Here is a 17,537-nt window from a genome sequence, read left to right as displayed (position 1 = left end):
TCAGTCACTTTTTTAGTGAAAATGCATTACAGTCACAGAAAAAAAAATCTGAAAAGCCTAGTGATAGTACACAATTTTAAAACAAAAGAAAATTAATTGTTTGGCAAGCAAAAGGTTGGAGATTTCAGTCTGTAAATTCATTATAAACTTGTGGGACCTCATCAATCTGTCCAGTGCGCGTACAAATTTTGCATGTACACAATTTTTCTACACCGACACAAGTTCTTCTATGAAAAACATATATCATTTTTTATGTGCGAAAAATATAAAAATTAGTTATTTTTTAAAAAAGTATAGTTCAATTAATAACCAATAAAAAATATATTTGTTTTTTATACTTCAATAGGCGACAGTTAATGTGTATTTTCAATACGAAAATTAAGTTTTACAAAAGAATATCTATACAAATAAACATCTAAGATAATTTAAAGCCACGTTTATTTCTCGAAAAATTATTTCTATAAAATTATTTTTAAAATTTTAATATATTTGTTTATTATTAGAAAAGTTAGTTAACAAAAAATACTTTTTAATTAAAAAAAAATTTGACTTGGTTTTTAAAAAAGGGTTTTCCTTTTATGTTGTAAGGAAAACACTTTCTAAAAGTTGTAAAAAATTTAGAAATATCATATTATTTGTTGTTTATATCAAATTTAATTCTCAAACTTTTGATTGCTATATATATTTTGTTTTAAATATTTGTTTTTCAATTTCATCCCTTATAATTTAATTTTTATATTAACTTTGGTCATTATTTTTATAATTGTTATTTGCTTTTCTCTTATTATTTTTTAATTGAAATTTTTTATCTATCAAATTTGATCCTCATAAATGTTAATTATTATTATTTTAATTTTTTTATTTTTTAATCTTTTAGATTTGATCTCTGTTATTTTGATTATTATTTATTTTATTTGAGATAATTTATAAAATTATATTTTTTTTCAATTTCATTCTCATTCAACTTTTTAATTCGTAAGATTTACTCCTCATTACTTTAATAAATTTGAGAAAAATAAAACATTAATAAGTTATTTTCCAACTCATTTTTCATGACATAACTAAACACTGGAAAGTGTTTTCCAACTTATTTTTCACTACACTACCAAGCATAAAAAAATAATTCACTTTCAAAATAAAAAAACTTTCCAGCAAACAAAATAAATTCACTTTAATCCAATTTGAATCCAGGCCTAAAATGACCAAAAACTAACTAATTAACTTGAAAATAAATTAAAAAATCAAAATTTTTTATCACATGGTGCCGCCGCCTTTAATGTTTAAGGTAGAGTAGGATTTTTTTTTTCAATTAAATCTTTTTGGTAGATTAAACTGCTTGACAGATTATATTATTTTTGCACAGACAATTCATGATGTCCCTAACAGACTATACTTCTCTCTGGCTAAATAATTCACGGTCTCTTTGTTGGAACAAGAAACACCAAATACTTCACAAAACAAGCCCAATGATGTTGAATTACTTCATTGACTGAAACCCATGGTCGGTAAGCTTAATCTTGAACATGAAACAGATTTATGAAGGCTTATTCTTATTGAGTTGCTGCTCTTTTGTTGTCCACATTGGCCTATGTGTATTGCAAAAGCCCATTAAAGGCAGCATTCAACTTCTTTGCCATAGCTCTAGTGATTAAAGTACTTTGGGATTATTTAGCCAAACCGAAATGTTTTCACAAAACGTTGTGTATAGCTGGTCTCTAAGAAACACATGCCTGCTAGGAGCTTGTTAGACTCATAAATCATATTCGGAATTCCCTCTAACAAGACTCTCCACAGACCCTCCCATATTTCAGAATCTAAAAAAGTCCTCACCACGAAGATCTCGAGGTTTTGCACTCTTGGTGCAGCAAATCTACCAGGTGCAAAAACAATAAGCGCATTTGGTTTTTTCCTGTTCTTCTTCCTTATGCAACAAAGATGGGCTGCAAACCCTCGTGCACACAACAAGAGAGACTCCATGAGTAGCATCCGGTAAAGGAAACAGAAATGTTTCCCGGCACTTGTCCAAGGTACACAAGTACTATGTGCCTGAGTTATGTTCCTGTTCTATTTATATATACAAGCAATTATTTGTGTCCGCATTTGCTGGTGCACAAATCTCCCTGCGATCTCCCATTCAGTTTGAAAATGGCAACCTACGGGGGAGAAGAATACATTAGTTTATTCAAGCAAACCTCAACAAGTTCATAAATACCACTTCCTCCAAATAAATGTCACTAATTCAAACCCTATGTTCAAGGAATTATAGCAGTTCATGAAAAACAAAAATTAACAATAAGCATCTTTTCATGCTCCTTATATGGACTTGAGTTAAAAGCAAAGGGAAAAAAAAACAAACCATATAGAAAAGATGAAGACAACAGTACATAAACGTGTTTGTTGGAGAGATGAGATAGAAACATAAAATAAACCTGTTCATGGGATAGTTTATAAATGAATTTATATACTTTTAAAACAAGAAGTACAAAAGACTCTCAGTTGTCTCAGTAATTTTTGTCCCAGAACAGGAACCAAACATTACTCTAGTGATTTTCCAAACCGTTTGTATTTAAATAATGGTATCAACAGAACTCCATTTCTATGATTCAATTAATTGCCTATTCGTTACTAGCTAAAACTGCAATTATCTCATGCAAGCAATGATTGCCAAAATAAAATTTACTTGCATTCCCAAGCAAATCATAATTACAGCAGGGGCAATTTCTAGCTGTAAAGAAAGATGAAGGTTTTGACAGACATTTTAAACCTTTCATGCAATACAAGCCAGTCAGCCTCAATTTGCATGGGGAAAAATAATTTATCTATTTTTTACTCAAGTAACAGCAGACAAACACACAGAGACAGAAGTATAAAATCCTCTTTGTATGTGCTGAACTAACCCCAGCTTGAGGGATGTATCAGAGCTTTCATAATCATGTAGAGGGCCATTTGAGTTGCAGACATTGGTTACGGACTCTGATGACTGCCCTTCCTCGTAACCAACATTCTCTGAATCAGCTGTAACATGCTTTCGGCCATTAGATATCTCCACCACCTTCAGTTGTATAAGCAAAAAGTTAGAAAAATCCATATATCACTGCCAAAAATAAATAACTAGAGCGGCGAGCATGTGTATTGTGTGCATACACAGCACGCATGGGAGGAAGGGATCTACTTGCTGTTTGAGTCTCTCATTCTCTTCCATCAATTGCATTCCCTACATTTTCATCAATTTCAAAGCAATATCAGGGGGGAAAGAGTACTATGAAAGGCAAGAAGAAACGTAAACTATACACATTGAAATTATCTTATTTGTTCACAGTCCATCCTACTCTTCTCCATAAAAATCATGGAAAAGTCGAATTCCTTCTATTCCTTCTATAATCATCATTTCTCTCTCTAAAACAGCATAATGATATGATACCAGATTTACAACAAGTTGCAAGGACATTTCAAGGGTCAATCTGAAATGTATGTTACCATTGATATATCGAAAACATGCAAAACTTTACTGATGAATACTTGAATACCATCATCTAATGCATTAAATTCAACGTTTAACCTATAAAATATCATCACTGGAAGGAACACATAGATGCTCAAAATTAAGCACGCCTTTCTCAGACAATATTGAACGTAGAAATCTCTAATGGATGCACAACAATGGGATGGTCCCATCCAGTTAATGTCTGCCAAGGAATCATGTCAAAAACATTAGCAAGCACAGAAGCTGACCTTTCTTTGAAGATCAGTGATCTCGTTCATAATCTTCTCACCCTGAAATCAGATGAAAAAACGAAGATGGTCAGTGGTCATTATAATTAAGTGATGCGAGTCTATAATCAAACCACAATTCACAGAACAAGGTGTTTGTGGACCTTCTTCTCTATCACACAGCTCAATCCAGCCTCAAGAGACTTCTCTAGCTGCAGCAATTCATCTATATCCAATCCTCGCAGATCTTCCCCTCTCATTTGCCTGTTTTACATTGGGTTTAATAAATGGAAATTAGGCATAGAGCTGCTAGAAGCTAACTACCTCAGACATACCTCAGCTGATGGCTTTTCTCCGCAACTTCCTTACTCAACCTGGAGCAGGTGCTGTCTTCTACCAGCTATGATGCAAATATTATCACTCTTTTAGTAAGCAAAGGTTTTGAATGAAGGAAGATAGAGCTACATGATTTATATAATCCACAGCTAATGTAAAATAAGTCAGGAAGCAACAGAATAAATGCGCTAGAAAATGAGAAAATGGGAAGGACTTGATGAATTATCCTAGACTAACATAAATATATGTGTTCAGAGTATTGTATTCAAGTCCAAGTCTATAGGTCAACTTCCTCCCATTCGAGACTAACGTAACATGAGTTCCTTCCTACTTTCTCCCCTCAACATTTCCAACAATAAGAAACTCTGGGAACTCGATTACAGAATTCCAAGGTTTTTATTTTCAATTGCCAGCCATCTTATATTAAATTAAGAACGGTTTAGCTTCATCTATGTTTTTGGAGGCCAGGCATCGTAAACATGCGAGTTCAAACAGTGAAAGACTTCATAGTTGTCAATTAATCAGGGGTTTTATTCATGTCGTCAAGGGGGGAACATATTCTATACATCATCCCATATTTCAAATCTTTGCACTGTCTTAAACACTCTCCACCAAATCATTAATATATGAATCTAATAACAAATCAAATGCAAAGAACAAAAGACCAACCTGCAACTCAAGAGATGGTTGCTCCAGCTTCTCAAGATTCTTCGAGTGCAAATTATGCCTTTCCAGTATTTCCTTCATGCTTGAAAAAACAAAAGCACATTAAAGTCATTTCCTAAGATGGCCTGGAAGTTTGAAAGTTTAACTGATCTTTGCTAGTTATTTTAAGAATCAAGCAAGATTAAGATTCAATGATATAGTGAAATTGACTCAGGAATGCAGCCCTTCGCCTCATTTGGTTTTCCAAGAAAATTATAGAGACAACATTACAATGAAACTCCAAACTAACTCTAATTTGATCAAAAGCTGTGATTTCCCACGTAAATACAACAAAGAAACTTTGTTTTTCAATCTTCTAGTGAATCTTGAAAGATTTATATCAAGTTTTCTTCCCACTCAGTGCTTGAAAATTAAAATCAAGATATGTATTGTTGCAAACGCGCATAGTGACAAGTACTTGAAAACTTCATGGGAGAGTAAATCCAATGTAACTAAATTATTTTTGCAATATCAAACATCACAGTGAAATTATATTTCTATCACAGATTTTCATAACCAACGAATTCCATAATTCAATTTTATAAGCGTTGTCTTGCTCTTGAATTCAAGCGAATCACCCTTTAATTCTTTATTCTATCCAAAATATTAAAAAGATTAGCCTCTATTTCTTACTAACAGTGAGATTATTGTTGTAGTAAATTTTACCATGGCCTTTACCAATGATTTCTTCCCTTTTTTAACACTTGTTTCCAAGGCATGACATTCAACAATGTCCAGGATTGCACAGAGTTTTTTATGGCTTTGATGTTGTATTTGACCTCACAGAGTACAGCCGTAGTTTTGACCTCTAAAATTGTCCCAATCATGCTATTAGGCACGATATCATCCTTTGATTTTCAACTTCCAATTTAATTACAGTGCTTTTCCTACAATATCACAAGGTAGTTTGTTGACTTTTCCTCTCAAATCAAGTATGTGTGATTGAGTTTATACTACAAATCATTAGTTCACATGCCATGTCTTCTCCGCTGAGTAACAAGATATAGAAGTTCCATGCAAGTATCCATGAAAGTATCAAGCCACAAAAACAAAGAAAAGAACATAGAAATGTCTGAAGTATTCAAAACTTAATCACAATCAATGTATTTGCAAATGGCTAATCGTTATAACAATGTCTTAAAAAATGTTATCTTAGAAGACTATGGCAAAGGCAACAATCAAGCGGATTTGCACATGGGAATGCACCTGTCTTGTTAAGAAATGCAGTTTGGCACAAAACCTGTTTTCCATTAGTTATCAAATATTTAACTATATTAGCTCCAAATTTTGACACAGGAGCCGTTTTTATTTTAGTTTTCCTATATCTAGTTTAGGAGTTATAGATCTTATAAAGAAAAGAATTTAGGTCTAGAACAAATATATATAAGGCTGCCTAACTTACTTTTCAGACATGTTCTTATAATCATCATCATCATCAATTAGAACACATTTTAGAGGTTTTCTACAAACTCTAAACCTATGTTTCTAGTTCCAACTCCAATAAATTTCTCTAAATGTTTGGTAGGGTGGCACACAAAATATTTCTCCATGTGGCTTCCTATACAGCACCAATCAAAACCATATTAAATACAGCTGATGAGGCTTGTAAACCAGTGTTCCAGTACAAAACGGCAGTCTTTGTAGTATTAATTATAGTAAGACTAGCAACATGTGCGACGCATTTGTCATCAAGTTAAGGAAATGTCCTACGTAATTGCCATTTTCCCAAGTCAGTTGGATGATCAAAAAGAAATTAGCAAGAGGGGCTGCGGAATTATTATAAGATCCAAGAGGCTAATCTACAAAAAGAAAGAAAGAAAAAATCTGAACTCTTTAGCTAACTTCCTTGGTTTCATCTCCGTCCATGTAAAATCAATACAGGTTACAAGTTGAGCCATGAGGTTGCTGTCTTCTTCCATCTTCTATCATAGCTTCGGCTATTTTGCACATGTTTAACGATCATTGACAAATCGACCATAGAAACTCAAGTTTGTTTTTCTTAAAGGGCATCCTTAATCGCAGTGCACCATTTCAATATACATGTGATGATTAGTACCATCATGTATGCATGCATGTGTGTGTTGGTATTAGTTACATTAGCAAAACAAGACAGAAAAATGGTTAAAGTTTTCGCACAAATCTAGAAAACTAATAACCACAATTTCTAACTCCAACACTACCCTATCTTATTTTAATGTTTTCGCACCTTATAACACTAAAACAAAGAGACAAAAATAGCCAAGAAATCCCCACTTGTCGAAGATCAGAACATCAAACTCTCTGATCTCTAGCAACAGTTATATCAGGTCACACAAAGTAATTTTAATCCAACCAGAGACGACACAAGAGAGAGAAAGACCTTGAGCTGGAGAACTCAAAGAGCTTGCCAGTGGAGGAGAAGATGATGAGAGCAACATCAGCATCACAGAGAACTGAAAGCTCCTCAGCTTTCTTGAAAAGCCCTCTTCTTCGTTTTGAAAACGTGACTTGCCTAGCGGTGGCGTTATCGATCTTTTTTATCTGAATCCTCTCTCTTGCCATTTTAAGCTAAGAAAACAGGAAAAGAAAAGGGATAGCTACAGAGAATAAACCAACATACAAAGAGAAGAGCTGGGTTAGTGCTACATAAAGAAAACCAAGACACTCATGAGTGGAGTAAAACAGGCAGCATTTTGCTAAATTTAGAGAGGAACCTGTGACAAACCCTAGTTAGAGAATTCTTTTTCAGATCCAAAGAAAGGAAAGAGAAAAGGAAACACGCACCAGTTACAGGTCAAGGAAAGCAGTAACAGAGATGGGTTTGGGTTGGCTTGGCTGTGCTGTGTCAATTGACAAGCACTGCTCTAGTTATTAATTAGTAGTAGTAGTACTTGCTTGTAGTTGTTGGTTTTGGTGCTTCCTTGTTTTGTTCTTTCTTGAGAGAGAAACTTCAGAGAAAGTAGAAAGCAACCAATAACAATGGGAAGAGTGAGAAGACAAGGAAAAACTAAAATCTTTAAAATAGTGAAGCAGGGTGAGGCCGGTGTCTGCGCCTCTCTTCTCTTTTCTTTGGCTTTGGAATTTAGTAATCAAGTTGCTGCCAGAGGTAACGTAAGCCTGGGTCATCATACGAAGGCCAGTCCAGTTTTTGTCTTCGCATGCAGCGAAAAATTCCCTCAAATATGCATTTCTCGGTTTTAAAAGCGATAGTAAAGTACCGCGTGATATCGATATTTTTATTTTATTTTGTTGACAAAGATATGACATAACAAAACAACTTAAATATCTATTATTCTGAGTATAAAATGTTTTTTTAAAAATAATTTTTTGTTTAAAAATTATTAAATTTTAAAAAATTATTTTATATCAACACATTAAAATCATTGAAAAATATTTAAAAATATTAAGGACCGATTATTTCAAGTCAAATATTTTACATAAAAATACTTTCCAAGTTTTTCTATATTTGTTTCCTGAAAAATATTTTTTAAAAATATTTTTCTATATTTTTTTCTTGTAAAATATTTTACAGAAAAGTTGATCAATGTAAAATATTTTAAAGTCAACCATTAAACTTAATTTATTAACTGAAAAATATTTTTAGCTTGTAAAATTCTATAAAATATTTTATAAATAATAATTCACTTTCAATATCATTCAATTATTTCAATTACCACAATCATCTTATCACCACCTCCTCTACAACCATTGTCATCTCACCACCACCACCAACTCCTTCACCATCGTCACAATGTCAACACCACCTCATCCTCCACAACCACCTTTACCACCTTCCTCTACAATCACCGTCATGCCACCACCACCATCACTTTCTCCATCTCGATCACCGCTGAAAAAAAATTTTATGTAAAGTATTTTACGGGAAAACATTAAAATATTGATACTTTACATATAAATATTTTTCAAGTTAGATATTGAAAAATAGTTAGCATGTACAGTATTTTACGGGAAAACATTTTACATGTCAAATATCCTATGGAAAAACATTTTATGCAAAATAAATGAACCCTTAATTTAATATTTTTTCAAGTGAAACACGCAAACAAACAGGAACTACCACATTCTTCAACACTCGCATAAGAAAGGCAAAAACATTGTGGCTATAAAATCAATTTAATATTCATCAATGCAGTGTATTGATGTTTTTGCACTTTTAGGAAAATCAATAAACTTGCCTTTAGAGGTAATGCAGTATTTACACTTGGTGTATTAGTCATTATGAAATTGACCGGGAATAACTAAATCTTTTCACTTTTTAGCGTAGTGGAATTATTGAACCACTTTTAAAAAGAAAAAAAAATATTAAGTCGTAATCTAGGGATATTTTTGTCATTTTATTCTTATATGGGTAGTACATTAACAATTATACCATTTAAAAACAAAAAAAAATTGATAAACTATCATCCAAGGATATTTTGTCTTTTTAATTTAGTTTATATATTTATTTACGCGCGCTTTCTCGATGTTAATTTTGTCTTTCAGTGGATAAAAAAATGTATAAAAAAAGGTTGATTATGCATGCATAGCATGCACCAACACGTCATGGACTTAGTCATCTTCGAGTGACACGTCCACAACTTCTAGCGGTAAATGGTGAACTTTTTTGGTGTAGTTGGGTTTGTCTCAACAACCATCTCTCTTGTGCCGGTAGTTGTAGCTTTCTGAGCTCTTGTTTGGCACAGGTGAACTTTTCTTTTTTTATCTCTCTCCAGGTTAGTTTCCGCGCATGGCACTTCAAAGTTTCAAATCAACCATTCAATTTGTTTTTTATTCATATTTGATCCATGTTATTTTAATTACTATTTTTTTGAAATGGTTAATAGAATTGAATTTTTTTTTCAATTCCATGTTCCTTTAGATTTTTATCTGTCAAATTTGATCATTATTCTTTTAATTGTTATTTACTTATTTTATATAATTTTATGAATATAAGTTTTTTTTTATGATTTCATCTTTCTTCAAATTTTTTTCCATGTGATTTGATCCTCGCTCATCTTATTTTTTTTATAGTTATTTTTTGCTTTAGCATGTTTTTTTATTTTGTTTTTTATGATTTTTTTTGAAGTTATTGTTTTTTCAATTTCATCATTAAATATTTATTTATTTTATTTATTTTTCAACTTCATCCTCTTTTAATTTTTTATCAATCATATCTTGTCGTTTTTCTTTAAATTTCTATTAGTTTTGTTTAAAATGATTTTTAGAATTGAAGTTTTTCTTACAATGTTATCCTCTAATTGTTTTCCTATGTGCTCCAATCCTTTTTTTTGTGGTTGTTTTTTCTTTGGTAATTTTTTTTAATTTTAGTTTTTTTTTTTTGCAATTCCATCCCCAAACGTAAAATTGACCAGGAATTGAGCTTTTTTATTGAACTCAGGTCTAAAATTTCATGGTTTACGAATTTAGATGATTAACCATGGTTTAAAAGATCCACCCATGTTTCTTCAATTTTTTTTTACCCTTTTCTAAACCATATCACTATTTGAACATGATAACTAGGTCACTCTTAGCCACTAAGATAGCGTTTGAGAAGGCAGTGCAAACCGCGTTTCCAAAAAATTTATTTTTCTTACTGAAATTTAATATGGTTTATATGTTTTGAATTGTTTTGATGTGCTGATGTCAAAAATGATTTTTTTTTAAAAAAAAATCATTGGCATGCATTTCGGCACAAAAAATTATTTTAAAAGTAACCGCTACTATACTGTCGAATATATTATAAGTTGAACAAGATGCACCTTTTTTTTATCATTTATTAACATGTATGATGGTCAATTAACTTTGTCTCATATACTAAGCAAGTTTTTAATCTTTTTTCAAATATTTTATCACAAGCAAAAAAAACAACGACGCTTATATTTTTGTAATCTAGTTGTTGGGTTTTGATCCAACCCACAACATAGTGTGAGCTGGAACCTAATTTATCTATATAGTTCTATATAGTTAATTGACATAGCTTGTTATTGACACAACCAAAATCTATTTTGAATGTAAAAGGAATTTGTTTAGGCATTGATGATGTCATTTATATTTTTAAGTAAAATTTTGATTATTGATTCAAAATTTGAAGCATATATGGTATTTTTTTTTCAAGCACTAAGACAACAACGCCTTCGATTGACTTGGGCCAGCCCATCAAACTTGTCACTTAGTTCATGGTCCCGGTTAATTAATAACATTGTTTTTATGAACATGATTTTTATCTAACTATATGATAATAAAAATATACATTATAAAAAAAACAACTAGCTAATATTTAACAGAATAACATCCAAAATATATTCTCAATCAATTTAGAAATTTAATAGATTAGTATATTTATAACATTTTAAATTAATTAATTATAGAAAAATAAATTTAGATTAAAAAACCTAAATAACAAAAATATACCAAATGATTGGGTAAGAGTAACCCCAACACGCCTGACCGATCACAGATGAGTCAATGTGTTGTTTTTTTAGGAGTAGATGACGTCCACTCCACATTCTTTTAATAACACATGACTTACTCCACATTCTTTTAATAACACATGACTTATTGCCTTATTGTCTCTTATTCGATCACCTTGCGTGATCATGGCTCGAGTTCTTCAACTTTGAAAACCCAAATTTAGACTTGTTTCACCTGAAAATACATCGAAAACACCATAAAAAATTCAATAAACTTATTCTCAACTCAAAATACCCTGAAAAAACTATAAAAACCAACCAAATTTTAAAAAATTCTCGAGCCTCGAATTGCTCTTTCAAGCAATGTGGAGGTCAAAGAACACCCTAATAACACTTGTGTCATTAAAAGGAACTTGTTGACACCATTAATGATGTTTTTCATGGCCGAAATCCTGGTAAACTAAAAGCTTTTTTTTATCTTTCACTGTTTTATGAAGATTCTATATTTCCTCTCTCAAGTTAGGGACCAAACGAGAACAAGTAAAATCATGGACTAAAATGCTCGATCTCCAAACTACAATGATCAAAAAGAAATCTTGACAAAACCCTGAGGAGAAATTTAGCAAAAAAGCGTAGGACCATTTTTTTATTATAGAGATGCATGTTTTTTACCTTTTTCAAATTTGATATTGTAACTTTTTAATTTCATGCAAACAATAAAATCAAATAGTTTTTGCAAAATCAAGAGCTAATTTAATAGTGAGATATTTTTTTAAGACTATAATAGTCTCGTAAAAAACAAAAATAAATAAATAATGAAGACCAAATTCTAATACACACAATCATAAAAGAGATAAAAAAATAAAACAATTCAAGAACAGGAGAGAGTAAAAGGAGCATTACCCCCAATGAACAGTTGTCTTGCGAGAGGAGTTTTAAAAGGAAAGAAAATAAATATTTTTTTTTAAAGAAAATTGGTAATTAGTTTAATCCATTATATTAGAAAAGTCACCTCATAAATGACCAAACCAATTTTTCACTAATTTATATCTCTTTTTTTTCAAAAAAAAAAAACAGGGCATACACGTTATATTTTTTTATTGGTTTAGATTTTAGAAAAACAATTTGATTAAAAATTCAAAAAAAAAACTAAAACCAAAAAACTGATTAAACATTATTTATTTATTTACCACCATTGTCGACGGACCAAGGTATAGGGACTTTTGCTCCCTAATGAACCAGATTATAAAGACTTAATTGCTCAAATTGAAATGGTAATAGTGTCTTTGATAAAAATCAATACCACAGGGGTTTATGGTGTGCTACACTCGCATTGCCACGGTGGGCCATGTTTAAATTTGAAACTTTATTATTTTTTTTACAGCAAGGATTTTTATATCAGTAGTTTGTATATCAATTGATATTAAATTCTTTTCCAAAACGATCTTAAATTAAATTTGAAAATGTATCCAGTACTTTAAAATTAATGAAGAGAGAAATGGGATTGCAAAACCAAAACAGCCAATTAAAATCCCAAATTTAAGCTACTACATTTATCAAATTCACAAAAAGAAGAAAAAAACAGAAAAAATAAATTCACTACCCACGTGTTTGGTATTGATATTATACCGCATGTTAATTTTTTAAAAATTATTTTAAATTAAAAATACATTATTTTTTTAAATTTTAATACAAGTAAAAATATTAATTTAATAATATTTTTAAAGTAAGTGATCTTTTAATTCGTGATTCCCAACTTGGCCTGTTGTTTTACAACCGCGAACCAAACAGATCCACAGTTGTAAGGCTCGTTTGAGGAAATTAGTGTTGTGGGCTTCTGGGGTTTTCCATGGCCCGTTTGAGGAAATGAGTGTTGTGGGCTTCTGGGGTTTTCTAAGGCCCGTTTGAGGAAATGAGTGTTGTGGGCTTATGGGGTTTTCCATGGCCCGTTTGAGGAAATGAGTGTTGTGGGCTTCTGGGGTTTTTGAGCCTGAAACACACCCACAACTGTTTAGTTAACTCTTTATGGACCCATGTGGTTTCCATGCTAAAAAAAGCCTTGGAGCTTCTTATCCACGGTGGAGCTTCTTATCAAACACATCTTTATAATGAAAATGTTAGCAAAAACTAAATAATCATTCCAATTGTGTATTAAATTCGTGGCAGCATCGAAGTCATGGCTCCAGAGCCCTATTTATTTTTGTGTATGAATTATATTTTTTAAAAAATATTTTTATTTTAAATTAATAATATTTTTATTTTTAAATTATTTTAATATTTTGATATTAAAAATAATTTCTTAAAAATAAAAAAAATTATTTTAAAATATTTTAAAATAAAAAAATATTTTAAAATATCACCACAACTACTTAACCCGTCATAAATTGAGATAAACCACCAAGTTAGAGCACTTAATTAATGTCAATAATGTTCCTTGCACTGTTACTAACCAAGTTATTAGACACTTCCGGCCATGATCCAGTCCCGATCCAGCTGGTTAAAAATATAAAATGATATTATTTTAAGATTTATTTTTTTTAAAATAAAATAAAAAAAATTATTTTATTTTTAAAATTAAATTAAATTTTAATTATTTTAATCTAATCACAAGTTAATATACTTATTTATTAAAATTTTATCAGATTAAATTGTATTAGATGTCGAGTTAATTTATATTTTGTTTAGTTTCAGTTGCATTGATTTTTCATGAAATTTTAATTTTTTTTATGTTTATCTATTATTTTGATATTTTAATATATATAAAAAATATTATTTTAATATATTTTTAAATAAAAAATATTTTAAAAAACAAACTTTACAAGATAGTAGTTATTTTTTAAAATATATTTTACTTTGAAATAAATTAAAATAATATTTTTTTAATTTTTTAATATTTTTTTAATATTAAGTTAATATATATATAAAAATTAAATAAAAAAAATCAATATTTGTTCACCCCATGAAACGCAATACAAACGAGCTGACCCAAAAGTTTTGGGAACGCATTTAATATCTTGAAATTAGTTGAGTAGCTCAACAAACCCACCTGCATCTCATCAATTTCAGTAGCCAGCCTCTGTTATATTTATTTCTTATCCCCTGTATTACAGCTCCAAATCCCTATCTAGCCTTGTTTGTTATTAATGGCGAGGATTTTGTCACTCTTCAGGCGCCTGTACCTGACGATCTATAACTGGGCAGTCTTCCTAGGCTGGCAAGTTTCATATTTTGCCACAACTCTTCCCTTAGATCTTATCAATGAAGTAGACAGTAAAAAGAACTATGATGTTCTTGTTTCAGGTCTCAGGTGTTGTTTCTTGCTGTGAAAACGTTAAAAGATTCGGGCCATGAGCATGTCTACATTGCTGTCGAGAAGCCTCTTCAGCTCGCTCAAACTGCTGCTGTTTTGGAGGTATTCCATCACTGAAACTGCATGCAACTTCATTTCACTTCGTTTTTTCCACCCCTCCATTGAAGTGTCTAAATTTGCACCCTTTCTTTTCTGGGCTGCTTTCAATTTCTTTCTGGAGCGTAGATTCTTCATGGTCTAGTAGGTGGATACATTTTCTCCTTCTCAAATTTCTTTACTTTTGTTTGTTATTATTATTTTCTTGGTGTTTTCAAAATTTGTTTGGTTTTGTGCAATGATGAAGGGTTGGTGAGGTCTCCAATAACAGCAACACTGCCCCAGATTGGTTCAAGACTGTATCTAACATGGATCATCTTATATAGTTTCCCTGAGGTTGGAATTATTCTTCCTTTTAAACTACCAATATTGATGTAATTGGGAAGAATTTTGAACTGAAAATGCTTATGTTTCGAGTAATTTGCAGATTCGGTCCCACTTTCTTGTTACTTCTTTGGTCATTAGCTGGTCAATCACAGAGGCAAGTATCATGTCCAAAGTGACTTGTGTCATCAGTTCTATGATTTTGATTGTTTGATTTAAAAAATTAAGCAATTAGAAATGTAGATCAGAACGAATCTGTGGCAGTTGGTCGTGAACAGGATGAGCACCATGTATATGAGAGAATTACAGTGATCTAGTGGAGAAACTGATCGCTTGATATATATTCCTTTACTTTTTGTTCTCACTGCTCATTTTGTTTGTTCCCACCATGTATTAGTTCTCCCACTAGGTCTTAATTTTGCAACATCCGATCTCCCAAATCGATGTAGAATAAAGGTTTCAGTAATCTTACTTAATTAGGGGCTTCCTATTTAGCAGAAGCCAACCATTTATTTCATGTTTTATATGGTTTTTGTTATGAGTAGTATTCTTGAATTTAGGTTTCCCGATCCAGTAATAGCTTTGGTTCCTCTATGTAGCAGCCTAGTTAGATGTTCAAGATAGGGTATGGATACTGTTAGAAGTATTGGGTTTTCAGAGATTGGTTCTCTTTGTATATGTTTTCCTCCATCAAATGGTTCTACATAACATATTTGCTTGAAACTTGACTTGAATGCAGAAAAGGAAAACCCAAGATGCTAACAGAAGCCCTATTTAAAATACATAAATCATTGCTAAGAATATTTAGGCAGGAAAAACAAGATATTAAGATCTTTTGCTTCAACGCAAGTTTCTTGTACTTGACCGATTCCAACCTTTTTCATGGTATATGCTATAATTGCAAGATACTTTTTGCCTGATGTTTTGTATTCTCTTAGTGACTGGTATGGAAAAGAAATTCAAATTTCCATAGGCCAATTTAAAAGTTTTTTTCATTCTTGACTGTGCAGATTATTCGGTATTCTTTCTTTGGCGTGAAGGAGGTACTTGGTTTTGCACCTTCATGGCTCATGTGGCTCAGGTATAATAACTTGGATCTGTACTCATCAGTTGGAAGTGGTTGAGTTATACATGGCTATTTCATTGATATCCAACTCTGCTGTTCAGGTACAGCACCTTTTTGCTGTTGTATCCAACTGGTATCAGCAGCGAGGTTGGTCTAGTATATTTCGCCTTGCCATACATTAAGGTACCCTTTGTTATTCAATGATCTTATGCAAATTGTTATAGATCCGTATATGTTTTGGGAATATTCACCAGTCATGTTCACAAAAATGTCTTGTTTAGGTTTGTAGAAGATATATTAAGTTTAGGATTGTCTTGTTGCTTAGAAGTATATTGAAAGTTTGATGGAAGGTAATTGACGTGGTGGGAGGCATGGCAAACCACTTAATCAAAGATAGATCATATTTTATAATGCTTGGCTGCAACCATATGATTATTTATTACTAATCTTACCACAATCTCTTTTCAACAGAAGTTGTAGTTTCTGAGGGTGCAGAATAGCACACCTTTATCTAATTTTTTCATGGATATGAGAGGAAACAAAAGAAAGAAACAAGGCGTGGCACGTGAAAATTTACAAGTGTTTGTTGTTATATTATGAATTTACCATGTTAAGTTTTGTGTGTTTCGTATCTTACATATGAACCCCCTGTCATTAATAGTTTTTCATAAACAGTAGAGATTGTTAACAGAAGTATTTATCTGAAATATGACTCGCTCCGCGTGCGATGTTTTTGCAGGGATCTGAGAAATATTGTTTAAGGATGCCCAACAAATGGAACTTTTCTTTTGACAACTTCTATGCTGCAATTCTCGTGCTTGGAATTTACATCCCAGGCAAGAACCTAACATAGCAGATTTTCCCCCAAGTATTGGCTTTGGCTTGTCATTTTACCATTGTTGACAATTAACTTACTGGACGCCATGGTTTGTTGCAGGCAGCCCTCACATGTACAGCTATATGCTTGGGCAGAGAAAGAAAGCTCTCTCTAAATCAAAAAGGGAGTAGAAATTGTAGCATGGCTGCAAAATGGTCCAACATTATGCATGTGATTTACCACTACTATGTCAGTTCAGTTTGGAATTCTATTGGGAACTTTGTTTTGTTGTCCTTTTTTTCCCCTTCTTTCTCTAGAATGTTTGTCTCTGGCAAAAATTACATGGAAGGTTATTTAGAATTATAAGAAAACTGCTCTCTACTTTCCCAAAACTCTTGCTGCAAATTTCCCTCGCCAGTGTTTCAGGATGGTCAGCTGTGAACAGGGTTAAAGAGATGGTGGGAGGATGGAGGGGAATTCATTTTATTCTGATCCTTCCACACTTGCATCTTCAAATTCCTCCCTTCCATCATCACCTTTTTTGGTGATCTCATTGCTCTTAATTGGATGGATTGACTCATTATTCTCCTTTCTTATCTTCTAAACTGATTAGATACACAGTAACTTTTATGTGCTTATACTTTGCAGCTCAAATGGAGGTCCGTCGAAGTTTAATTTAATTTTTTTTTATGATTTTAGATTGTTTTAATGGATTAATTTTAAAAAATAAAAAAAATATTATTTTAATATATTTATGACCAAAAATCATTTTTAAAACAATTA

The 17,537-nt window shown here is 31.7% G+C and overlaps 2 protein-coding genes across 6 annotated transcripts; one reads left to right on the top strand and one right to left on the bottom strand.

Moving 5' to 3' along the window:
• Positions 1–1,642: 1,642 nt before the first annotated feature.
• LOC133673475 (MADS-box protein SVP) lies at positions 1,643–7,862 on the bottom strand. Of its 5 annotated transcripts, XM_062094316.1 has the most exons (9): positions 7,516–7,852; positions 7,112–7,328; positions 4,717–4,795; positions 4,047–4,111; positions 3,876–3,975; positions 3,733–3,774; positions 3,173–3,214; positions 2,898–3,052; positions 1,643–2,153 (listed from the first exon to the last, which is right to left on the bottom strand). In XM_062094316.1, exons 2-9 carry the CDS (start codon positions 7,291–7,293, stop codon positions 2,135–2,137), a joined length of 684 nt encoding a protein of 227 aa, XP_061950300.1. In that variant the 5' UTR covers positions 7,294–7,328; positions 7,516–7,852; the 3' UTR covers positions 1,643–2,134. The 5 variants fall into 5 exon arrangements, with proteins under 5 accessions (XP_061950300.1, XP_061950299.1, XP_061950297.1 ...); XM_062094315.1 differs by lacking the exon at positions 1,643–2,153 and having other exon boundaries at positions 2,662–3,052; positions 7,446–7,861; XM_062094313.1 differs by lacking the exon at positions 1,643–2,153 and having other exon boundaries at positions 2,662–3,052; positions 7,516–7,860.
• A 6,281-nt stretch (positions 7,863–14,143) lies between these two features.
• Positions 14,144–17,146, top strand: LOC133672277 (very-long-chain (3R)-3-hydroxyacyl-CoA dehydratase PASTICCINO 2). The gene is made up of 9 exons (XM_062092650.1): positions 14,144–14,355; positions 14,442–14,553; positions 14,677–14,695; positions 14,795–14,883; positions 14,975–15,028; positions 15,882–15,952; positions 16,039–16,120; positions 16,677–16,773; positions 16,875–17,146. The coding sequence occupies exons 1-9, from the start codon at positions 14,285–14,287 to the stop codon at positions 16,943–16,945; spliced, it is 666 nt and encodes a 221-aa protein (XP_061948634.1). The 5' UTR covers positions 14,144–14,284; the 3' UTR covers positions 16,946–17,146.
• Positions 17,147–17,537: the final 391 nt, after the last annotated feature.

Source organism: Populus nigra, chromosome 14 (genome assembly GCF_951802175.1).
Source record: "Populus nigra chromosome 14, ddPopNigr1.1, whole genome shotgun sequence".
In the NCBI taxonomy this organism is placed as follows: Eukaryota; Viridiplantae; Streptophyta; class Magnoliopsida; order Malpighiales; family Salicaceae; genus Populus; species Populus nigra.
The sequence above is the reverse complement of the archived record's forward strand: the minus strand, read 5'-3'. Positions and strand labels throughout refer to the sequence as shown.